This window comes from Amblyraja radiata, chromosome 8 (genome assembly GCF_010909765.2).
Source record: "Amblyraja radiata isolate CabotCenter1 chromosome 8, sAmbRad1.1.pri, whole genome shotgun sequence".
NCBI lineage: Eukaryota > Metazoa > Chordata > Chondrichthyes > Rajiformes > Rajidae > Amblyraja > Amblyraja radiata.
This window is the reverse complement of record NC_045963.1, coordinates 31168633-31194579: the sequence shown is the minus strand read 5'-3', so window position 1 is coordinate 31194579 and position 25947 is coordinate 31168633. Positions and strand designations below refer to the sequence as shown.

General features: G+C 46.4%; 1 protein-coding gene across 1 annotated transcript in view; it reads left to right on the top strand.

Annotated features, from left to right (window-relative positions):
* Positions 1-25947, top strand: part of msh2 (mutS homolog 2) — a 52124-nt gene that overhangs the window by 3359 nt on the left and 22818 nt on the right. Inside the window, exons 4-8 of the mRNA XM_033025497.1 lie at positions 3072-3218; positions 6794-6943; positions 10734-10867; positions 20379-20578; positions 22740-22849. Coding sequence (XP_032881388.1) covers positions 3072-3218; positions 6794-6943; positions 10734-10867; positions 20379-20578; positions 22740-22849 — 741 coding nt within the window. The remainder of the gene's footprint in view (positions 1-3071; positions 3219-6793; positions 6944-10733; positions 10868-20378; positions 20579-22739; positions 22850-25947) is intronic.

Sequence of the window (25947 nt, the reverse complement as noted above, 5' to 3'; positions counted from 1 at the left end):
CTACCAGCTGGATCGGAGCGGCCTTTCCTGCCGGGGACCGGGAACCGGACCAGGGTTGCTACAGCGGCGGCGGAGCGTTGGGCCGCTGCTCCAACATCGTGGAGCTCTGGTGCGGAGAGCTTCCAACGCGGGCGGCGCTGAACAACATCGTGGAGTCCTGGGGCGCCTTGCAGAGGGCCGCCAGCAGCAGTCTCCACCCGGCGCGGCCTGCGGACTTTGGAAGCCGCCGACTCCGGTAGGAGGGGGCCGACTCTGGTGGCCAAGCCGCTGAGGACGTCCCGCAGCCCCGACGTCGGACTTATATCACCCCGGCGAGCGGTCCTGGACATCGGGCCGCCCGTAGCTGCAACTGCGGAGGGCTTGGGGAGGCCCTGACCACGAGGAACAGTGGAGGAAGAGACTGACTTTGGTGCCTTCCCACACAGTGGGAAACTTTGATTCTGCTGTGTGGGGATGTTTTATGTTAAATTCTATAGTGTGTGTTCTTTATACCCTTTCTGGCTTAATCCCTCCCTTCACCACCTCCAGTTTAAATTCCAGTTGGAATATTTTGGAGGAACCAAGAACAAGAACAAGCCGTTTGAAAAAGAGTGGGAATAATAAAAACATTGTAAATTAGAATTCAATTTTAATTAAAATAAATTAAATAGTAATTTCACTTGCCTCCAGTAATGAAGTTTTGTGACCCCATTCATATGAATGTGATCAAAGTGTATCTGTCCCCTAGTCAGGTAACTTGCAGAATCCCCCAGGAATCTGATACGTCTGGAGATGTGATAAGGGATGAGATATGTCCAAATCTGACCTCTAATGGATTGTGTACTTTTGCACTGTAGTGCAAATGTGGAGTCTGGAAGGTGTTGACACTTTTGTAGCTAGTCATAGACACATTAGGCTCCAATATTTACCCTTTTGCCACATTATGATTGAACCCCTCGTCGCTCCATTCAATCAACTTGTTGATGTGCTGTGTAAATGATCTTGGTTGTGAAGTGTCTGATTTCAGTTCTACCATGAACATGGAGCAAAATTTGATAGTCGCCATCAAGATTTGGAAAGATAGACAAAATGCTGGAGTAACTCAGCAGCATCTCTGGAGAGAAGGAATCAGACTGAAGTCTCGACCCGAAACTTCACATAGAAAAATAGAAAATAGGTGCAGGAGTAGGCCATTTGGCCCTTCGAGCCTGCACTGCCATTCAATATGATCATGGCTGATCATCCAACTCAGTATCCTGTACCTGCCTTCTCTCCATACCCCCTGATACCTTTAGCCACAAGGGCCACATCTAACTCCCTCTTAAATATAGCCAATGAACTGGCCTCAACTACCTTTTGTCTTCACCCATTCCTTCTCTCCAGAGATGCTACCTGTCTCGCTGAGTTACTCCAGCATTTTGTGTCTATCTTCGGTTTAACCCAGTATATGCAGTTCCTTCCTACACAAGATTTTGAAAGAATTGAGTTTGGAACAAAGAATGGGACTATGCATGAGAGAAATGATGTAACAATGTTGGCTTGCAATGCAAAGGCAGGCGTATTTTTCTTATAAATTCAATTAAAATAAGACAACAAGAAGGTTAATTGAATAGGACTCTGAGTATGCATAACGCTTAATAAATTACAAATGATAGCACGAACTGCTTGCCCAACAGTAACCTTTGCCATGCAAGGTAACAATGACCTTTATGGTTGATCTAAAATGACACAAGCCTTAGCATAAAATCCAATCATTTGTAAATCTTTATCTTCAGGACAATGTAAGCATCTGGAATATTGAGTTGAATGTTTAGTTCGTCCTTTTTGTTTTAACTCCAGTTTATCTGAAGGCAGTCACCCATGATTGGATGAGGCTTTGAGCATTTCAGTTTTTTTAATTGCCTTAACGGAAGTGTCCATTAGTCTGGACCCTGAAGATTAGCAAATTGCATAACACATGGCAGAACTGAACTCCAGTCTTTGCTAATCTCCATGTTGGTTGGAGCACAGTTATGGTACTGTGAGCAGTTCTGGTCTCCCATATTCCATAAAGAATATATAAGTGGCACGGTGGCTCAGCGGTAGAGTTGCTGCCTAACAACGCCATAGACCAGGGTTCAGTGCTGACTTTGGGTCCTATCTGTACAGAGTTTGTATGTTATCCCCATGACCTGTGTGGGTTTTCTCTGAGATCTTTGGTTTCCTCCCACACTCCACAGACGTACAGGTCTGTAGGTTAATTAGCTAGGTATAAATGTAAATTTCCCTAGTGTATGTAGGATAATAATTGCGGGGATCGCTGGTCAGCGCGGACTCGGTGGGCCGAAGGGCCTGTTTCCGTGCTGTATCTCTAAACGAAGCTAAAAGCATTAAAGAATAAAGCACAGATTGGGTGCAATGGTTGATTTCTCTGCTGCTTGATTCTGTATGTTGAACACGGTGCACTTGACTGGCTCCACCCAACAAACCTGTTTATTAATTGACAAGGGTGATTGCTGCATGTAATTTGTTGGCAGAAATTCTCATTGTCTCCCTTCCTCTCTTTCACCCCATCCTCGTACACCAACTTCTATTGAATTTTCTTTCCTTGCTTACATTCCTGCTGTAATGTAAGGAATTCTTCTCACTAACAATGTGGTATTCCATTTATCTTTGTGTTAATCCTCCACTCTTGGTGTTTTGTCAACTCTGACTGTTGATGTTTGTTCTTTAACATTCTGCCCAAATTGAAAGTGCTGGAGTAACCTGGCAAGTCAGGCGGCATCTCTGGGAGTCTGGCAGTCTGAAGAAGGGTCCTGACCCAAAACATCACCTATCTATATTCTCCAGAGATGCTGCCTAATCCAGCACTATGTGTCTGCTCTGTCAAAAGCTTGATGCGTTGGATTTGTGATATGGACATGGGAATCATTGCCCGTTTGGTAGTGGAGATTGGGAGTTATTGCCTGTATCCACAAGGTAGCATAAAACCAGTCAATGATGGTGAAGAATGATGCCACACGTCCATTACCTGGTGCTGATCAATATGCTGTTTGTTTTGAACTATGCTGCTGTTGTCTGAGCCAGTGTGTTTTTATTGATGTTTGATACAGATAGTGCAGCGAGGAGGCATTTTGATTACAGATAGGAAGAAGAGCGAGTTTACAAATAAAGACATAGTGCAGGACCTGAACCGGCTGCTGAAAGGAAAGAAAGGAGAACATGTGTCAAGTGCAGCTCTGCCAGAGATGGAAAAACAAGTAAGTATAGCCTTTCATTGATGGTTCAGATGAATCAAGGGTCTTCTGATTTTGCTGCCACATGAGATGCATGTTCTCTGCTATAACATCTTGTCCTAAGCAGGAAAAGGAGATGCTTCATCCGAATAAATTGTTAAATTGTTTCACTCATCTGTTTCATTTCTTTATTGTACTATTAACTAACATTACCTATCCATGTTCTCCAGGAATGCTGCCTGACCAGCTGAGCTACTCCGGGACTTTGTGGCGTTCTATAGTATAAACCTGATAAATTTGCATCTGCAGTTCCTACTTATCTATATTACTAAAAATCTGATCTTGGCCACTTCCTGTTGTTCTGTATATTGATTCTAGAAAAAAACGCTGCCACTTACGGCTGTGATTTTGGCCATCTTACTCAGAGTCCCCCTCCGCTGTGCAGGACAAGAGGATTTTTCCCATCGATGAAAAATAAAAGAGTTATTAGTGTTTAAAAAAAGTTGAGATTCTCTTTCCTAAAGGCCACGCGGCTTCCGGAGGGACTATAAAAGTGTTGAGTGCCTCAGTCAGTCTCTGCAAGATGGGGGAGCGAGAGGGTCACGTCTCTCAGCCTGAGCTGTGAATAACACTGAACACATGTCTACTAAACTGTGAGTGGTTTTATTGACCTGTCAGTGCCCTTAACGTGGTTTGAAAATATAGTTTGGAAATGCTAAAGCTGTGTTGCCTTTGGTTTGGAAATGCTAAAGCTGTGATGCCTTTGGTTTGGAAATGCTAGAGCTGTGTTGTCTTTGGATTTGGAAATGCTAAAGCTGTGTTGCCTTTGGTTTGGAAATGCTAAAGCTGTGTTGCCTTTGGTTTGGAAATGCTAAAGCTGTGTTGCCTAATTAAAGTTGCCTTGCCTAATTAAATTGCCTTGCCTTATTAAATTGCCTTGCCTTATTAAATTGCCTTGCCTAATTAAAGTTGCCTTGCCTAATTAAAGTTGCCTTGCCTAATTAAAGTTGCCTTGCCTAATTAAAGTTGCCTTGCCTAATTAAAGTTGCCTTGCCTAATTAAAGTTGCCTTGCCTAATTAAAATTGCCTCTATATAATTAAAAGTCTAATCTTGACCACTTCCTGTTTGCGCTATATATTGATTTTGGAAAACATGCTACGACGTACAGCTGTGATTTTTGGCCATCTTACTCGGAGTCCCCCTCCGCTCATCAGGTGCCGAGGCTTTTTCCCATTGCTGAAAAATAAAAGAGTTATTAGTGTTTACAAAATGTTGAGATTCTCTCTCCTTCAATCATGTCATGAAGGCCACGCCCCTTCTGTTGGGGGGGGGGGGGGGGTGATTATAAAACCCAGAAGTGTGGGCGTGGCTCAGTCTCTGCAAGATGGAGGAGGGAGAGGTCACAACTCGCTGTCTTTAGTGGCCTTGCACCCTGCTTGAAATGGTATGAAACTGCACTTGAATTTGGTGGCCTTGCACCCTGCTTGAGTGGTAAGAAACTGCCCTTGAATTTGGTGGCCTTGCACCCTGCTTGAAATGGAATTTCAAGGACTAGCTGTGAGTCAACTGCCAGCCCTCCAGCCGTGAGTGAGCTGCCAGTACAACAGGCTCGAGTGACTGAGCCGTCAGCCCAAGGATCCATTCGGCCCACAATGTCAATACTAGCCCTCTGGAAACCAGTCCCTTCAGCCCACAACACCCATACTAGCACTCCAGAAAGCCCCCCCCCCCCCCCCACGGGTCACCAATATTGGAATTGGTGGAGAGGTGGAATATTGGGTTGGGGGACCAGCCCTCCCGTGTGATGCTGGAACCCAACGGGTTCCACTTAGTTTAGTTACATGATAAACGTGTGATCCCTGACGGGTATTGTGTTAACATACATGATCAATCGCACGATGAATCATGGAGCAGGCAGCCTGACTCTCTAATTGAACCTGGGGAATTAAATATGAAGCTTGGGATTCTATTCAGGAAATCCCTGCAACAATGCCCCTGGGAGAGCAGATGGCAGGAGGCTTTCACTAGACCGTTGTGTATATTGTTCTATTTTTTTTTAGGGGGTAGGAGGAAAATTTGCCCGCACTGTATTGTTTAACATTTAATGATTTGTCAACCCATCAATTTAACAATCTGACTGAAAAAATATACCGTGCCCTCCATAATGTTTGGGACAAAGACCCATCATTTATTTATTTGCCTCTACTCCACAATTTGAGATTTGTAATAGAAAAAAAATCAAAATTAAAGTGCGATTTGTCATATTTTATTAAAGGCCATTTTTATACATTTTGGTTTCACTGCGTAAAAAATTACAGCTGTGTTTATACATAGCTCCCCCATTTCAGGGCACCATAATGTTTGGGACACATGGCTTCACAGGTGTTTGTAATTGCTCAGGTGTGTTTAATTGCCTCCTTAATGCAGGTATAAGAGAGCTCTCAGCACATTGTCTTTCCATCACCTTTGGACAGAGAAATAGAATAAAACTGTCATAGACATCAGCCAAACCTTAGGCTTACAAAATTACCTGTTTGGAACATAATTAGGAAGATAGAGAGCACTGGTGAGCTTACCAATCGCAAAGGGACTGGCAGGCCAAGGACGACCTCCACAGCTGATGACAGAAGTATTCTCTATAATAAAGAAAAATCCCCAAACACCTGTCTGACAGATCAGAAACATTCTTCAGGAGTCGGGTGTGGATTTGTCAATGACCACTATCCACAGAAGTCTTCTTCAACAGAAATACAGAGGCTACACTGCAAGATGCCAACCACTGGTTAGCCGCAAAAATAAGATGGTCACTTTACAGTTTGCCAAGAAGTACTTGAAAAGAGCAACCACAGTTCTTGAAAAAGTTCTTGTGGACAGATGAGACGAAGATTAACTTATATCAGAGTGATGACAAGAGCAAAGTATGCAGGAGAGAAGGAACTGCCCAAGATCCAAAGCATACCACCTCATCTGTGAAACACGGTGGTAGGGTAGCATAAGCTAAAGATGGCTGCAACACATGCCTGGCAGAGCATCACCAGAGAAGACACCCAGCAACTGGTGATGTCCATGAATCACAGATTTCAAGCAGTCATTGCATGCAAAGGATATGCAACAAAATATTAAACATGACAACTTTCATTTACATGACATTGCTGTGTCCTAAACATTATGGTGTCCTAAAATTGGGGGACTACGTATAAACACTGCTGTAATTTTTACACTAAAATGTATAAAAATACCCTTTATTAAAATATGAATGTGCACTTTAATCACATGTGATTTTTTTCCCCCTTTTTTTTTTCTATTATAAATCTCAAATTGTGGAGTAGAGGCAAATAAATAAATAATGGGTCTTTGTCCCAGACATTATTGAGGGCACTGTAGTTGGTTAAACTCAGCTTAATTTTATTATATTGTGAGGACAAATGCATGATCGTGTAAAAGCCTGCAATCTGCATGCTACTAAGTTGCAAATAATGTACTCTTTCAAGAATCGCTCTTGGACATGAATGTGCATTATTTTAGTCATGCTGTCTATAGCTGTAGATTGAAAGTGACCAACCAACTGATTAAAAACATTTTGCTTTTTGTTTTAAAGGTTGCCATGTCTTCTGTATCCGCTGTGATCAAGTATTTGGAGCTCTTGTCAGATAGCACTAACTTTGGTCAATTTGAGCTGATCACCTTTGATCTGAACCAGTACATGAGGTTGGACAATGCAGCAGTCAGCGCACTCAATCTTTTCCAGGTGAGCTGCAGGGCCTGTCCCAGTCTGAAGACAACAGGTGGCACAGTGGGGACAGCTGGTAGAGCTGCTGTCTCACAGCACCAGAGAACTGAGTTTGATCCTGACCTCTGGTGTTGTCCGTGTGGAGTTTATACGTTCTCTCTGTGATTGTGTGGTTCTCCTCTGGGTGTTCTGGTTTCCTCCCACATCCCAAAGATCGGTGACTTTGTAGGTTAATTGACTTCTGGAAATTGCCCCCAGTGTGTAGGGAGTGGATGTGGAAATGGGATAACAGAATAGGTGGATTTGGTGGACCGAAGATCCTATTACTATGCTGTATCCTTCCATCAACTAATCAATCAACAACCGTTTTCATTTAAGGAGAGGTGAGAGAATTCCAATTACCGTACATCATGTCACAAATGCGTAACAGTTCAGAATATGAAAGAAGGCTCTCCGGGTAGTCCATGTTACTCGTGATTTATTCAACAGAAATGTTAATGTTGTGGCTGGTATGAGTAATTAATGGCTAACACTTTGTCCAATAAGGGAGGGAAATACAAACCCAAAAGTTAAAGTTTTAAGATTCTCAAGAGTGTAGATCTGGGAATTGAAGTGGTTGAAAGATTATGGAGACCACGGAGGGATTTGCAAAGAAAGATGAGAAGTTTAAAATTGAACCGTAACTGAGTCTGGTGATTATAGGCCAGTAGGCACAGTCCTAGAAGCTGAACTGGATTTGATGCATGCCAGAACATTGGAACCAGACCTCAAGTGATCAAAGCCAGTCAACAATGTGTTTTAGTGGTTAACTTCAGAGGTAACAAAGGCAAGAATGAGGACTTGAAGACAGGTTCTGAGTCAGACTGTTACGAAGATGAAGATAAGGCAACTCTAACGAGTTGGGAGAAGGTAAGCGACCAAAGTTGTGAACAATCTGGTTCAATTGCTGGATGGATCGGAGTTTGTGTCTGCGACGGAGGAGGATAGCTATAGTCATCTAAATATTTAACTGGAGGGTATTTCTGCTCATCCATTCAAGAATGTTGGCATGGTTGAAAAGCATTGAGTGCTATATTTTAAAAAAAAGTAATGGAAACACTTGCCATCTGCAAAAAGGGAAATAGTGTTAGTGTTTCAGACCCGAGAACTTTCATCAGAACTGCGAAAGGAAAAAGCAAGTCGGATTTTGGTTGCAGCAAAGGTGGGGGAGAGTCAGGTAGAGCAAAGGGAATAACTGTTTTATGGAAGAAGGTAGGAGTTCGACTTGTTTATTAAGGTATGTTTTCCACCATATGCACTGTGTGGACCTATCTCATTGGATTTCCTTCTGTGTACATCCTATGATCAAATGCACGGTTTATCACTGGCCTGTGGATCTCCTTAATAGGGAAACATTGCTCATGCACAACTGCTGTGGTGTAGAGGAAGGTTAAGACCAAGAAGTACATGATTATGGATGTCTGGAGGTGGCAGATAATAAAATTGTTAAGCAGCCATATGGTTTACCTGTTTAATCTCTACAGCACAAAATAAAAGAATATAAAAGAAGAATGCTAACCATTTTTTACTCCTTTTAATTCCCACACTGACCTTTCTGTCCTGGGCCTCCTCCATTGCCAGAGTGAGGCCACATGCAAAATGGCACAATGTTCGGCTTGGGTAGCTTACAACCCAACTGTACCCAACACAACATTCTCCAAACACCCCCCCCCCCCCCCCCCCCCCCCCTTTATCTCCCCTGTACCCAACCTGGATTTCCATCTATTTCTCCCCCTTGTTACTTTCCTCCATCTGTCTTCATAATCCTCAACTCTTCAAACATGACTTGTACCTTCTGCTCTTATATCTGGTCATTTCCAACCATCTGCTGATCAAAATCCCTCCTTCGCCTCTGTCCACCTATTACCTGCCTTTCCTCTTTTCCAGCTTACCTCAACCCCCCTACAATCAGTCTGAAGAAGGGTGTTGACCTGAAACTTCACCTATCCATGTTCTTCAAACATGCTTGCTACTCCAGCACCTTTCTCCTACAGGAATACAGACATTGTGCTTTAGCTGTATAAAGTATTAGTTAGAAAGCTACTAGATTATTGGATACATTTATGACCACCATAGTGTGGGAAGGATGTGATAGCACAAGGAGGAGTAAGAACCTTTAGCTCTGTGTCTAGAAGTGGAGAAGTTTAATTGTGAGGAAGGCTACCTTTCTGTGATCACTTTCAATGATTCTGCATTGAATACTTTGGAATATGTGAGAGCTGTATGAGTAATGTTGAAACAGCAGGGTCTGTTCCACGGCGGTGACCTAATTTGCGAGTTTAGAAGAATTTGCTCTCTTTGTTTTTTTTCTTTTTTCTTTTTTTTTTCTTTTTATCTTTTTGTTTTTATACGTATAAGTTCCCTTTTAAACATTTAACTATATTTACATAGAGGTCTATATTCAATATGTATTTTGACACTGGACTCATATTTAGGTTATACCTGCTATTAATGTAACCCTGATCCCTATGTATCAATATCATTGTTATGTTTATCATTTTTTTTTGTGTCTTGTTTTTGCTTTTGAAAAAAACTAATAAAAAGATTTTAAGAGAAGAATTTGCTCTCGACTCAAACTCGCAGCATGGTCGACACATGGTCCTAGGAGGTCATTGGAACTCTCCTTCATGCTCGAGGGAAGTTCCCGCATTCTTGCAGCCTCAGTTTGGTCGAGGAAAATTTTTCAGCATGCTGAAAAATTTTCCGCGAGTAAAAATTGGTCGGCATGGTTCTTTTGATCTCGTTGTCCAGTGGAGTGGGGTCGCTATGTAGTTATAGGCAGTCTAGGGTAGTCGTAGGCAATCTCCTTCGCTGACCGGGCATTTTAATTGGCTCATTGGAGGCTTTCAAACCAAGGAAAACCAACCGGTAATGTTAAATGCCCGCTAAACTTTATTAAAAGTTGTCTGGCTTCTTAAAATTGTCTCCACTCCTTCTCCTCCCCTCTCTCCCCATCTCTTTCCCCCCCCCCCCCCCCCCCCCCCCCCCACCTCTGCGCCCTCTAAAGGACTTACCGTACACTGTGCCAGCAGTCTTTTACCTTCCTGTTCATCGCGGGTGTGAATTTCAGACTGCGCTCCCCCGCTTTCCCTGACCTTTGTGTGCGACGGTCGATCTAGCTTTGAGGTTTTTCTGGCGAGTGTTGAAGATCGAAGATTGAAGGTCGAAGACAGTCGCTGAAAAGTCGCGTTAGTGGGACAGGCCCTTTAAGAATCTAGTATTTTCTGCCATTAACCAATAATGTTTAAATTGTTTTTTTATTAAGACATGACAGAATTGGGGCAAAAAGGTGTAAAAAAATAATAGGTCGTCATGTTTTCACTGGTACCCACCAAATCATGTATTTCTGGATCCTACATTTTGATCAAGAAAGATATTAGGCTTTTGTCATTAAAGTTGCATTTCTTGAGGAAGAGAACTGTTGGATCAAAGAAAATTGATAAAACATATCAATTTAGTTTTGATTAATCATGTTAGCAAAGTCGTCAAGGTCCACTTAAGGAATAATTCTGTGACATCCATTGAGTTGCAGATATCTTACTTTCTGGAGCAATAAGGCAACTCATTGAAGTTGGATGCCTTGTGATTTGCTATTTTACTGTCTTTCATACTTTTGACTTGCCTTCCACTCACATTCACTCATTATATTACATGTGATCCAAAATTGCTTAAGTCCGTGTTTAATTTTGTACTGTTGCTGTTCTGAATATATAATTCTGGTGAGCTGACATGCAATACAGTGGATAACTTGCAGTATTTTTAATCCAAGGGCTCATCTGAAGATGCAAGCAATACCCAGTCACTAGCTGGTTTATTGAATAAGTGCAAGACTTCTCAGGGACAACGCCTTGTCAACCAGTGGATCAAACAGCCTATGATGGACAAGAACAGGATTGAGGAGAGGTAAGATTATTTTTATTTGGAGATAGACACAAAATGCTGGAGTAACTCAGCGGTTCAGGCAGCATCTCTGGAGAAAGTGGATAGGTGATGTTTTGGGTTGGGAAAGAAGTCTCCTAACCCGAAACATCACCTATCCATTTTCTCCAGAGATGCTGCCTGACTTGCTGAGTTACTCCAGCATTCTGTGTCCAGGGTATAAACCAGCTTCTGCAGTTCCCTTTTTATTATATTTTATTTGGTCTGTACTTTCGAACTACGGATCCTTTTTAGTTCCATGTTAGCCAAGCTGTTGCACAGGGAAATCTTGGCATCCAGTTGCAGTGTGACTGCTCTCCTTACAGAAACTTAAAGGGGCTGTCTCACTGCGGCGACCTAATCTGTGAGTTTAGACGAGTTTGCCCTCGACTCAAACTCACAGCATGGTCGACACGTGGTCCTAGGAGGTCCTATGAGGTCATTAGAACTCTCCTTCATGCTTGAGGGAAGTTCCCGAATACTCGCGGCCTCAGCTAGGTCGCGGAAAATCTTTCAGCATGCTTCTTTTTAACTCGTAGTACAGTGGAGTGTGGTCGCAGTTTAGTTACAGGCAGTCGAGGGCAGCTGTAGGCAATCTCCTTCGATGACTGGGCATTTTGATTGACTCATTGGAGTTTTCAGGACCAAGGAAAATCGATCGTTAGGTTAATTGCTCGCTAAACTTTATTATACTTCCTAAAAGTGTCTCCACTCCTCCCCCCGTTCTCCTCCCCCCCCCGTTCTCCTCCCCCCCCCCCCCCCGTTCTCCTCCCCCCCCTTCTCCTCCCCCCCTTCTCCTCCCCCCCTTCTCCTCCCCCCCCTTCTCCTCCCCCCCTTCTCCTCCCCCCCTTCTCCTCCCCCCTTCTCCTCCCCCCCTTCTCCTCCCCCCCCTTCTCCTCCCCCCCCTTCTCCTCCCCCCCCTTCTCCTCCCCCCCTTCTCCTCCCCCTCCTTCTCCTCCCCCCTCCTTCTCCTCCCCCCCCTTCCTTCTCCCCCCCCCCCCTCCTTCTCCTCCCCCCCCTTCTCCTCCCCCCCCTTCTCCTCCCCCCCCTTCTCCCCCCCCCCCTTCTCCTCCCCCCCTTCTCCCCCCCCTTCTCCCCCTTCTCCTCCCCCCCCCTCCTTCTCCTCCCCCCCCTCCTTCTCCTCCCCCCCTCCTTCTCCTCCCCCCCTCCTTCTCCCCCCCCCCTCCTTCTCCCCCCTCCTCCTTCTCCTCCCCCCACCTCCTTCTCCTCCCCCCACCTCCTTCTCTTCCCCCCCTCCTTCTCCTCCCCCCCCCTCCTTCTCTTCCCCCACCTCCTTCTCTTCCACCCACCTCCTTCTCCTCCCCCCCCCTCCTTCTCCTCCCCCCCCCCCTTCTCCCCCCCCCCCCTCCTTCTCCTCCCCCCCCCCTCCTTCTCCTCCCCCTTCCTTTTCCTCCCCCCCTCCTTCTCCTCCCCCCCCCTTCTCCTCCCCCCCTCCTTCTCCTCCCCCCCTCCTTCTCCTCCCCCCCCTCCTTCTCCTCCCCCCTCCTTCCTTCTCCTCCTTCCCCCCCCTCCTTCTCCTCCCCCCCTTCTCCTCCCCCCCCTCCTTCTCCTCCCCCCCCCTCCTTCTCCTCCCCCCCTCCTTCTCTTCCCCCCCCCCTCCTTCTCTTCCCCCCTCCTCCTTCTCCTCTCCCCCCCCCCTCCTTCTCCCCCCTCCTCCTTCCTCCTCCCCCCACCTCCTTCTCCTCCCCCCCCCCCTTCCTTCTCCTTCCCCCCCCTCCTTCTCTCCCCCCTCCTTCTCCTCCCCCCCCTCCTTCTCCCCCCCCCTCCTTCTCTTCCCCCCCCTCCTTCTCCTCCTTTCCCCCCCCCTTCCCTCCCCCCTCCTTCTCCTCTTTCCCCCCCCCCTTCTTCTCCTCCCCCCCCTTCTCCTCCTCCCCCCCCTTCCTCCTCTTCCCCCCCCCCCTTCTCCTCTTCCCCCCTTCTTCTCCTCCCCCCTTCTCTCCTTCCTCCCCCCCCCTTCTTCTCCTCCCCCCCTTCTTCTCCTCCCCCCCTTCTTCTCCTCCCCCCCTTCTTCTCCTCCCCCCCTTCTTCTCCTCCCCCCCCTTCTTCTCCTCCCCCCCTTCTTCTCCTCCCCCCCTTCTTCTCCTCCCCCCCTTCTTCTCCTCCCCCCCTTCTTCTCCTCCCCCCCTTCTTCTCCTCCCCCCCTTCTTCTCCTCCCCCTCCTTCTCCTCCCCCTCCTCCTCCTCCCCCCCTCCTCCTCCTCCCCCCCTCCTCCTCCTCCCCCCCTCCTCCTCCGTCCCCCCCCTCCTTCTCCTCCCCACCCCTCCTTCTCCTCCCCCCCCCTCCTTCTCCCTCCCCCCCTCCTTCTCCTCTCCCCCCCTCCTTCTCCTCCCCCCTCCTTCTCCGCTCCCCCCCCTTTCTCCTCTCCCCCCCCCTTTCCTCCTCTCCCCCCCCCCTTTCCTCTCCCTCCCCCCTTTCTGCCTTGCCCTCCCCTTTCTCTCCTTTCCCCCCCTTTCTCCTTCCCCCCCTTTCTCTCCTTCCCCCCCCTTTCTCCTCTCCCCCCCTTTCTCCTCTCCCCCCCTTTCTCCTTTCCCCCCCTTTCTCTCCTTTCCCACCCCCGTATCTCCTCCCCCCCCTTTCTCTCCTTCCCCCCCCCTTTCTCTCCTTCCGCCCCCCCTTCTCTCCTTTCCCCCCCCTTTCTCTCCTTATTCCCCCCTTTTCTGCTCCTTTCCCCCCCCCCTTCCTCCTATTCCCCCCCCCCTTTTCCTTTCCCCCCCTTCTCCTCTCCCCCACCCTTCTCCACTTCCTCCCCCCCCTTCTCCACTTCCTCCCCCCACTTCTCCACTTCCTCCCCCCCTTCTCCTCTTCCCCCCCTTTCTCCTCTTCCCCCTCCCCTTTCTCCTCTTCCCCCTCCCCTTTCTCCTCTTCCCCCCCTTTCTCTTCCCCCCCTTTCTCCTCCCCCCCTTTCTCCTCTTCCCCCCTTTCTCCTCTTCCCCCCTTTCTCCTCTCCCCCCCTTGTCTGCCTCTCCCCCCCCTTTCTCCTCTCCCTCCCCCGCTGCTCCTCTTTCCCCCCCCCTTTCCTCCCTCTTTCCCCCCCTTTCTCCTCTTCCCCCCCCTTTCTCCTCTTCCCCCCCTTTCTCCTCTTCCCCCCCCCTTTCTCCTCTCCCCCCCCCCTTTCTCCTCTCCCCCCCCCCTTTTCTCCTCTCCCCCCCCCTTTCTCCTCTTCCCCCCCCTTTCTCCTCTTCCCCCCCTTTCTCCTCTTCCCCCCCCCCTTTCTCCTCTTCCCCCCTTTCTCCTCTTCCCCCCCTTTCTCCTCTCCCCCCCTTTCTCCTCTCCCCCCCTTTCTCCTCTTCCCCCTCCCCTTTCTCCTCTTCCCCCCCTTTCTCCTCTTCCCCCCTTTCTCCTCTCCCCCCCCCCTTTCTCCTCTGAACTCGTGGATTAAGCGCGCAGTGAGACAGCCTCTTAACTTGGCCATCAGTGCCCTATCTTCTCCGCACTGTCTGGTTTATTAAGGTACATACATATAATCCATCAACCCCACAAACCAATGGTAGAAATCGTAAATGTGGCAGTTTTGAAAATAAATGGGAAAGAATAAATATCACAAAATAGGGGATTATTATAGTTCTCTGTTCAGATGTTGGCTGTATACTTATGCATTTAAGTGATTTATTATTCCTCCCATGTTCAGTTGCTGAAGTGATTATTTGCATTCTCCATTTAAAAAAAATCAATTTGTGGTCTACCATTAAAAACAATCTTCCTGAACAGTCTCTTTAACTGAAGAAACATGTGTGGGTGGTGCAGTTGGTAGAGCTGCTGCTTCACAGTGCCTGAGACCCAATTCTGATCTTGGGTGCTGTCTATGTGGAATTTGCATGTTCTCCCTGCTCGCGTGATTTTCTACGAGTGCTCCGGTTTCCCACAGCTTCCTAAATACATTTAGTTAATTTATGTAGAAAGGAACTGCAGATGCTGGTTTATACCGAAGATGGACACAAAGTCTATTCAGACTAAAGGGGTCCGACCCAAAATGTCACCATCCTTTTTCTCCAGAGATGCTGCCTGACCATTTGAGTGGGAAGGGGAGGGGGTGGTGTGGGGGGGTTGGGGTGGTGGTGTGAGGGGGAGGGGATGTGTGGGAAGGGGGGGTGTGTGGGGAGGGGAAGGGTGGTGGTATGGGGGAGGTGTGGGGAGGAGGGGGAAGCGGGGTGTTGGTGGGGGAAGGGGGTGGTGTGGGGAGGAGGGGGCGAGGGGGTGTGTGTGGGGATGGATGGACTCCATTCAGCGCCACCGGCCGCAGCACCACACAGCACCTCCCGACGCAGCGCCTTTCCCGACTCCACGCATCGCCTTTCCCGACTCCACGCAGCGCCTTTCCCGACTCCACGCTGCGCCTTTCCCGACTCCGCGCTGCGCCTTTCCCGACTCCACGCTGCGCCTTTCCCGACTCCACGCTGCGCCTTTCCCGACTCCACGCTGCGCCTTTCCCGACTCCACGCTGCGCCTTTCCCGGCTCCACGCTGTGCCTTTCCCGACTCCACGCTGCGCCTTTCCCGACTCCACTCTTGCTGACTCATTCAGCATGGCTTGTTTACTCAGCCCCGCCTCCGGGGCTTTATTCTCCAGCGGGTGCCGGAAGGGGCATTCCCTTCATGGTGAATGACAGGCGAGAAGACCAATCTGCTGATCTCACGATTTTTTAAACCTTCATAACTATTCTCATATTTCACCGATCGGAACAAAACTCGGTGTCTTGGAATAGAGGAGAACGTTGAATAAGATGGCGAAAAAATCCTAGCGATATAGGGTAGCATTTTTGTGCAAATTTAATGTGTCTGTAGAAGTTGGTGAGGGTTATTGGGGACATGCCAAGTTTCCTAAGCCTTCTAAAAAGTAAAGGGGTTGGCTTGCCTTCTTGGCTGACTTCAACGAGTTTGTAGGTTAATTGACCTCTCTTAAAACAAGATGCCCTTAATGTGAAGGGAGTGGATGAGAAAGTGGGATAACATAGTGTTTGTGTAAACATTTATTTGATAATCGAAGGTGGTCAATGGGCTGAAGAGCCTGTTTCTATGCTGTATCTTTTTTAAACTGCATCTTCAAGGGGACACAGCTTTTCAATACAAGTTCAAACATTTTTAATATCTGGAACAAATCCAGATCATTCAGGCACAAACTACTTCATCCATATTTTGTGTCATGTCTCTTTTTGCAACAATGTCTATTTATTAAACAAATATTCTTGCATGCCCATTTGGATGAGGAATTATAATGAAAACATTCAAAATTATTTGTCATGGGAAATTTTGAGATGTCTTGTTTTTCTGGGTGGGCTGTTGGAAGGTAATAATTAGTCTGATTAAACTGACTGAAGTATTTTATTTCTGTGTGTTTAGACCAAAGCATTTCACTCAGTTAATTCAACAGCAATGAGTAGGTTCCTGTAGAAACACGGAACTGCAGATGCTGGTTTACAAAACATAAAGGTTATTTTGTTGGTTCCTGTAATTTTGCAGAAAGCAGCATTGCCTGAGGGGATCTGAGAGTATACCTTGAAAAGGCACTCACAATTTATACTGTAGGGCAGGTCCTAGCAGGAGAAAAGGGGGTATTTTCAGTGGTGTTGGATACTTGCAAATTGGTGAGCAATAAGTTGATAAGCTGGCAAGTTCCAGCACAGTTTTCTTTTCAAACAGTCAGCTCCAAACATTCCCCCAGTTTCAACAAATACCCTGACAGTGATATTTGTTTTATACCAGCAACAATGGGCTGAATAACGTACACCCATGAATGAATACAACAATCTCTCATCATTTGAAACCTGACTGTTTGAAACCCGATGGTTTCACATCCGGCCATCCGGCTCACCCAGCGATGTTTCCCATGCTCCCCTTAGAAACACTGCGGTAAGATTCCCATTCCCAAGATTCCCATTCACCCACGTGTATGGAACATTTATTATGGCACTTTGTAACATCCAAAAAAGCAAGCTAAAAGTGTTAACACCAGAAAATAAAGCAATCTGACACTGCTAAAGTCTTGTGTGTACCAGCTTATCCGCATTTTACTATAAATAACTAGGTCACTTCGCTTTAAATTGTGGCTTTAGGTGGCATAAATGCTGCAGCTGTTTTATGGTATAAGTATTTATGTATAGATTCAGATGAGTTTATTATTATACTAGACCAAGTGGGACCCGTTGGGTCCCGTCCCCTCAACGCGCGGTTGCGGCGTCACCCACACACTTACCACCCCCCGCACACGCGGGGCGGGTGAGAGGGGAGTAGTGGGAGAGGGGAGAGGGCGAGGAGGGGGAAGAGAGGGGGGAGGGGAGGAGGGAGGGGAGGAGGGAGGGGAGGAGGGAGGGGTAGAGAGAGTAGAGGGGGAGGGAGGAAGGGAGTAGCGAGGGGGGGAGAGGAGGAGACGAGGGGAGCCGGGCTGCGGGGCCCACAACGAGCGGGCAGCGGCCCACGGAGAGAGAGGAGGGGGGAGAGTAGAGGGGAGGGAGTGGGTAGAGAGGAGGTGCCCACGGCGAGCGGGCAGCGGAGACTCGAAGGGAGCCGCGGGCGGGCCCTATCTGAGGACGGTCAAAAGCAGCAGAGGGCCGGCCGGTCGTGGCTTCCGCGAGGGGATGCCCACCCACCCGCGTGACAGACGATCGGCGAGGGAGATGGAGAGGAGGTCGTTCCCCGTGGCAGCCAGAGATCGTCAGGTGGGATCGGGATCACCAGCGAGGAAAAGGTGTCACGATTCCCCGAGTCCCTGCGATCGAAGGAGGAATCGCAGGTCTCCATAGACTGCCTCTCTCAGAGGGAGTAATGACCGCCACGGCCACATTCCCACCGCGATGCCCTGCGCCTGCGCGGCGGTAACGACCGCTGCCGCAAAGTTCTAGAACTTCAAGGAGGTCAGCACGACCTGAGCAGCAGTTTACAAACACTAAGTGATAAATTTAAAGAAGTGAAAGTTAAGAAACCAAGAAGTATAGAAGACAGAACAGGGATGACGTCACTTGCAGCGCGGGCAGAGGCAGGCAGTCAGATCCATTGTAACATCATCAGCGAGACCATCTCATTTATTTTCTAAGTTATTTGAGATTTGTGAACATTTCATAAGTAACTCGAGAAATAATGCATTAAATTTTCAGATAAGGCGAATTTTGACCTGGCGTAAATCTCTATCGGAATATGTAAAGATTTCACCGTGTTTTTGAGGAGATGTGAAACGCACACAAACATCTCTCTCACACACACACACACACACAAAAACACGCATATCCAAGATCAGCGTTTTATAAGTATAGACATATACCAGGGGGCAATGAAATTCCTTATTCATATAAAGCTCACAAACAGTACATATACAGTAATAAAACGACGAGTGCAATTGATACAAATACATCGATAGATGCTCCTGAACACATCATCAGTGATCTAACCTGGGGTCATTGGGTGTTTCGGGTCTTTCAACATCAGACACCCTCACCCATGCGACCCAGCCGTGGTTGATCGGTCGCGAGCGGCGCCCCAGGATTTTGGAATTCACAAAATGTTCGCGAGCCATGCAAATGATGCCCAAGTGGGACAGGCCCTTAACAGAATGAGTTCTGTTAATAAAGGAGTCCAGAAGCCTGTTGCAGACATATACACTTGCACAAATTGCTGTGCCTAACTTTTCTCATGTAAACTTCCCATTTTTGAAGTTATATAATAGATAACATTTTATAGCTGGATTATGTTCCCTCTTGTATCCTGCAAATAGTTGTGGTTTGACTGTGGGTGTGTGTTGTCTATATTCTGATCGAAACACCACTTGTTTATTGTCACCTTTCCATAACCCTTTCTTTGGCACGGCAGCATTTTAACCCCCCTGTCTCAAAGTACCTTGGTGCTTGCTGTGTAGTAAAGGCACATTTATTATTTAAATGTAGTTTGTTATTTCTTGTCTAGCTCTCAAAATGGAGACTAGAGAGAGGTAATTTAAGAAAATAGACTTTGCTACCCCCTGCTGACCGCATTCAGTTAACATCCCTTTGTCCTCTGTTTTAGCAGGTAATAACTTACAAAAGCTGGCACATATGAAGTGCCTTTATATGGCTAAACATTCCATGGAGCTTTATCAAGCAAAATGTGATATCAAATCACAGGGAAATATTAGGGCAGTTGAGCTAAGGCTTGGTCAAAGGGAATAACAGCAAAGTTAATGGCAGAAATTAGGATTGGGTAGTTGATGACTGCCTGTGGAATATACAAGAAACAAGAAATGGTGTAGGTATCTGAGGACTGGAGGATCAACTAGATTAAGGTGTAATTTGAATTTGAGTTAGATCTACACTGCAGGTCAGCATGCACAGGGGTAATGTATTGCTGCACTTAGTGCAAGTTAAGGTAGAGAAATTAACATGATCAGTTTTACAGCATATAAGTATGAAAATCATCCATTAATCTTCCATTACTTAGTTTTAGTTTTAGAGATACAGTGCAGAAAAGCAGACCCATCGAGTTCGTCGACCAGCGATCCCCGCACGTTAACTCTACGGTACACACACTAGGGACAATTTTAACATTTATACTGAGCCTATTAACCCTCAAACCTGCACGTCTGGAGTGTGGGAGAAAACTGAAAGATCTTGGAGAAAACCCTTGCACGTCACCGGGAGAACGTACAAACTCAATACAGACAGCACCTGTAGTCAGGATCGAACACAGTTCTCTGGCGCTTGAAGGCAGCACGGTGGCGTAGCAGTAGATTTCTTGAATTTCTTCTGCACACTCTCCAGTGCAATCACTGTTTTCCTGTAACGTGGAGACGAGAGCCACATACAGCCAGCCATGTTGATCACAGGAGTATCATTGTGAAATATGTTCTTTTTAAATGAGGTGCAGGGGAACGGAAAGAGGAACAAATTATTTTTTCTATTAGGTTCTTTCATTTTATTTTTCATCTGTACTACACCAATACAGCCACACACTGGCAGAATAATACCCAATCATCTGATTTACTTGCAAGTTTTAATATTGGCTTTTTAAATTTGATGATGGAGCAACAATGTGGGCAGATTTAAAACCTGGAATACAAGATGTTGAAATTTTAGCAGAAAGATTTTTCATAACTTTCAAGTCCGTTTTTTTGGCCATGAATGAAAGCTGCAAGCAGAGCAGAGATGAATTGCAGTCAGCAACATGCTCCCGGGTACCTACTAATATTAAAATGAACAATACCAATAGGTAGTATGTAGGGAGTCGCAAATCTTTCCCCATTTAATTTGGGTCAGACCTGGTTCACTGACTTGGACTGCCAGTTTTACAGATAAAATGGGGGAAAGTTGAAAAATATCTAATTGAGGCTGGGCAATAGTCCTTCAGATTGGCACGCATATCTTGTGTCAGGCTGCTGGTTCATTGGGTTCAAATAGTTATTTCCATGTAAAGTTGTTCTGTGAATTTCTGATTTGAAATTAAATCTATTTAAGTAATTTGTACTCTGATCTATTAAAGCAAATGTTTAATGATTTCTTGTCATTTGCTTTGACAAGACTTAACCTGGTGGAGGCTTTCGTGGAAGACACGGAGCTTCGGCAGAATTTACAGGAGGATCTTCTTCGGCGCTTTCCTGACCTCAATCGCCTGGCGAAGAAGTTCCAGCGTCATGCGGCTGTCCTGCAGGATTGCTACCGGATTTACCAGGCTGTCAACCACCTCCCAAATGTGGTGCAGGTGTTGGATAGGTACCAAGGTAAAAGATACAATACTTGTATATTCAGCATAGTGTGCAGAGTATTTGGCATTGAAAATTAAAACAAAGCTGCAGATGCTGGAAATCTGATATTAAAATAGAAAATGTTGGAAAAGCTGAACAGGTTTTGCCGCATCTGTAAAACGAGAAATAGAGTTATTGTTTCAGGTCAAAGACTGCTTTTGCAGAATTGGGAAAGAAAAAATAAATCAGTTTTAATTTGTAGGAAAGGTCAGAGAGAAATAGGAACTCTTACATTAAAGTACTGAGGCTGGGATGATTGATCTCATAATTAATCCCATAAAGCTTTTTGTTGTGGGTTATCCAGGGACGAAAAAACTTCATTCTCATCCATTTGTTGCGGGATTATTTAGCCCTGTCTGTTCCATGTCACTTTTGCTATTCAGTGTATGTGTACCAGTCGCACCATCATTAAGCTGGCACTTTATTTTTACTACATTTGTTGCTGCTCCGGAAAAGCTCTCCTGAACATTCCATTGAAGCCTTGAGTAATGGTCCTCGCTTAATCATGCAGTTCCATTTTATACTGGAACACACATCTGTTGATGATGGCCCCAACTAACTTGTGGATCCCCATTTTCAACATCCGCATCTGTCCATGTCTCCTTCATATAGCATGATGATCTTGGCAACAATGTAAGGAGAGAGTCATAAAGCGTGGAAGCAGAGCCTTGGGGCCCAACTTGCCCCATCCCATCTACATTAGTCCCACCTGCCTGAGTTTGGTCTATTTCCTTCCAAACCTATCCTGTCATGTACCTGTCCAGATGTCTCCTATTCATTGTGATGGTACCTGCCTCAACTACTACCTCTGGCAAATCATTCTGTATACCCACCATCCTTTGTGTAAAAAAAAAAGTTGCCCCTCAGATTCGTATCAAATCTTTCTCCCCTCGCCTTAAACCTATGTCCTCTGGTTCTTGACTCCCCCACTATGGGTAAAAGACATACACCCTTTTAAGATCACCCCTCGTCCTCCTGCGCTTCAAGGCATAACGTCCTAGCCTGCTCAACCTCTGCTGTAGATCAAGACCTTGAGCACTGGCAACATCCTCATAAATCTCGAAGCCCTCAGTATAAAATTGGGTGTTTGTTTTACAAGAATTAACTCTGTAGTCACACCTAGCAATACTATAATACAAAGGTGTTTCAGTTTTAACAGATAAAATAGTGAGGATGACATCGGGCAGATTAATGCTTGTGTTGCTTCACAACCTGCTGCAAACCTAGTCTGGCAATCATGCCTTTCAGGAGTCCCACAACCTTGTCAGTGACGAGGCTACCAGTCTTTGCCAATCTTAGATATGGACATTGAATAACACCTGGAGGCATGTGACCATGTATTTAAACCAAATAACAACGAGTTACAGTCCATTCAGTCATAATTCATTCAACCAGGTGATTGTGCACCTGACAATGTTGGTTGCTGGAGCTTTATTTTTAGTGCATTGCAGAGTGCTGAAAGTGCAAGGACAGAATGATCAGGGAAAACTGGACTGTGGGTGAGCAAGGAGAACTGTGTTTCCTTAACCAGCAAAATGAAAGATTTTATCTTTTAACAGTCCAAGCACTGAGAAGGATTTGTGTAGATGGATGAATTTGGGTACCGAAAGACAAGTAATTGAGGGGGAGTGAACATAATTAGTATGGAGAGAGAGAAGGGACCTGAAGAATTTTTTTTTTAAAAATGCGTAAAATCATCAATGACGCCCCAAAGGAATGATGTTCCTCACCTAATTAACTTTCGTACTCCGGGTTGATGGGCAATTGTTAAAAGGGTGCTTTGCATGAAATGGGGAAGAGTTTCTATGGAAAACGTGCATTGTATTTATCACAGCAATTTCAATGGTCAGTCAGATGGTGTTTATGTAAAGCTATTGCTGAAGTGGCATAAATTGGAGAGAAAATATAGATTTCTCTAACCCTGCATCTGCAGTCATGCTATAGTGCTGTGATAATTACACATAAATAAAAATCTTTGCTCATACCCTCATTGGCCCATAATTAAGTCATTCAATGAAATGCTGGTATCTTGCCTAATAGAATGCTCGTTAATATATTGTTCACTGAGATAAATCTTTCTTCTTGCATGTTAAAGCCTTGGCTTATCCAATGTAATCGATGCTAATTGTTTCCACAGGAGCACACCAGATGTTACTAAAAGCTGTCTTTATCTCCCCATTGACTGACCTCATCACCGATTTTGCCAAGTTTCAGGAGTTGATTGAGACCACATTGGATATGAATCAGGTATGTGGCTGAGTTGAGGCAGCTAATGTACAAAACTGTTAGAGGTTTGTGGAAGAAATTAATTTAGAGGGAAATTAAAGGGAAATGAAAAGCAGAGACTTAGCAGGTTTGCTTCAAGATTGCATGATATCATGGAGAGATAGCGGCAGTTAACTGCTCACCAGTTCTCTGACTTCACAGCAGAATTGGCCAACAGTTATACTGTGCAGTAAACAACTTTTGGTTTTTGTTAGATACAACTATACGAAGATATACTATCTACTACATGGGTACCAATTATTTCAGCAGTCATAACACATTTTTTGTTTATGTCAATCTTATTCAACAAAAGATGGTTAATGTGGCCCTTGTGGCTAAAGGGATCAGGGGGTATGGAGAGAAGGCAGGTACAGGATACTGAGTTGGATGATTAGCCATGATCATATTGAATGGCGGTGCAGGCTCGAAGGGCCGAATGGCCTACTCGTACACCTATTTTCTATGTTTCTATGCTTCCAGTCATTCTCACAACATGGTACAACATAGTTTTATTAAAGATCACATACAGTACACTTCAGTATGTTGTTACAGCAGTGTGACGAAGATTAGACCGCCAGCATGAGCTGAGTTCTGATAATATAAACCTTGTAGTAGGCGGAACTTCTACTAATAAAGCACTACCATTGGTTAGTGTGGAGTAACCAATCTACATCTTTCCTCGTAGAAATGAAATGAAGCACAACTAAATGCAAGCCTATAAGCATAAACACACTAATCCGTGATGGCTAAATAATACAGTACCCAAAACACTAATAACGCATACAGGGACGTATAGATGGTCACACAATTTCTCCATATCCAAGGCCTACAGACCCGTCCCGCGTGCGTGCGGTATAAAACCGCATCTCCCTTCACCGGGGAAGTGACAAGGGAAGCAACTGGGGATGGCGCAGGGTGAGGCGGCGAAGCTGGCGAGCAGGGCGCTGAATGTTGTGGTGGTCCGTAGGGGGCATGGTCAGTGGGTGTTCTGCAGCAGCAGAGCGCGAGGGGGCAGAAAGTCCGACAGTAGGAGGGTACATCAGACGCGTGAGCTCTGGATACGAGACTGCAGGACATGGTTCCTTCACAGGAAGGAGATGTTGATGGTTGCGTCTGTAAAGGCCTCCGGCACTTACCAGGCAGGAGCGCGGCTCCTTGGCAGGGCTGTGAATGTGACCCAAACGGCCATAGCCCTTGTCGGTCTGAAGGCGAACAACTTGCCCACTAGAGAGAGGTTTAAATGGTTTGCTGGACTTGTCGAAAGATTGTTTCTGTGCATCACGTTTCAGCTGGAGTTTCTGGACAACGGGAGGTGAACGAACCTGTGGCTGCAGCAGCTGCTGGGTCACGGGCAGGGCAGCACGGGTTTGACGAGACCCCAGTATTGGGTCGTGGGCGCTGTTCCTTAAGTTGAGCAGGTCCAAGTATACGTCAGATTTAGCAAGGTGTGAGCACTCCATTAATTGTTTGGCGCTACGGACTGCCCATTCTGCGAGTCCGTTGGACTGTGGAAATTCAGGGCTGCTGGTGACATGGTGAAAATACCATCATTGAGCAAAGTTTTTGAAACACTGACTAGTGAACTGACTGCCGTTGTCAGATAGGAGACATGCAGGGGCACCGTGCACGGAGAAGTGGCATGACAACTTTTGGATGCCTGCGTCGGATGTGATGGTTTGGAGTAGGTCAATTTCGAACTAGCCCGAGTACGAGTCAACGAGAACCAGATAGTGTTTTCCACGGCACTCGAATATGTCGGTAGCGACTGTGGACCATGGCAGAGGAGGAACAGGGTGTGAGAGCAAGGGTTGTTTCTGCCGGTGTGGCGTTAGGCTGTTGCAGGCAGCGCAGACTTCGACTTTTTTGCATATATATTTGGTCATACCAGGCCAGTAAAACATGCTCTGCACTCGTTGTAGGATTGCTTCCACACTGGGGTGGCCCCTGTGGATGGCATCAAAGTACTTAGCCCAAAGAACAGCTGGGATGACTGCTTTGTGACCCTTGATTATGACACCGTCCTGTAGTATCAGTTCGTCACGAACTAGGTGGTATGAGCGAATCGCAAGTGGGGTATTGTGTTGTTTATCTGGCTCGCCATGCCGGATGACTGAGGACAGTAATTGTAGAGTTTCATCGGCAGCCATGTGCTCTGCCAGGCTGCTTAGGCATTCAGTAGGTACGTACGACACCATCATTACCACGAACTGGTCTTGTTCTGAGGGCTGTTGTTCACAGGTTTTGCGTGGGGTTCTTGATAACGTGTCAGCCATGTTGCATGTCCATGCCCTTTTTGTAGACTATGGTAAAGTCAAAACGCTGTAGCTGCATCATCATCCATTGCAGGCGAGCCGGAGAAGCGTGAATGGGTTTGTTCAGAATGGTGGCCAACAGCTGGTGGTCTGTTTCCACAATCACAGATTTGCCATAATTAAAGTCTTTGAATTTCGTGCAGGCAAAAACCACGGCAAGCAATTCCTTTTCGATCTGGGCATAATGTTGTTCAGTTTCAGTCAGGGTGCTGGAGGCGTCAGCAACAGGTCTGCATTTTCCATCGGTGGAAGTCTGTAGGTAAGCAGCGCCAAGTCCATAATGGGATGCATCACATGTGAGTGTCACTGGGAACTCCAAAGCAAAGTAGGCGAGGGTTGGAGCACTGGCCAGTTGCAACTTGAGGATTTCGAAAGCTCTTTGGTGCTGTGGGTACCAGGAGCAGGCAGTGTCCTTGTGAGTCAGTTCCCGCAGGGGGGCAGATATATCGGTGAGGTTGGGAATGGATTTCCCCAGGTAGTTGACCATTCCCAGGACTCTCTGTAAACTCGTAACGTCAGTGGGAACGGGCATCTTATTGATGGCAGTGGTCTTGGAGGAGTCCGGTCTGAGACCATCACTGGTGAAAATGTGGCTGACACAGTTTACTTCTGTGACACGGAATCTGCATTTTAGAGGGTTGAGCTTGAGATGGATGTCTTTAGCACGTTCTAGTACTTTTTTTAGATTGGCATCATGTTCTGCCGTGTTGTGTCCAGCAACGAGAATGTCATCAACAATGATGTCGCACGGGTACCCCGCAAATAATT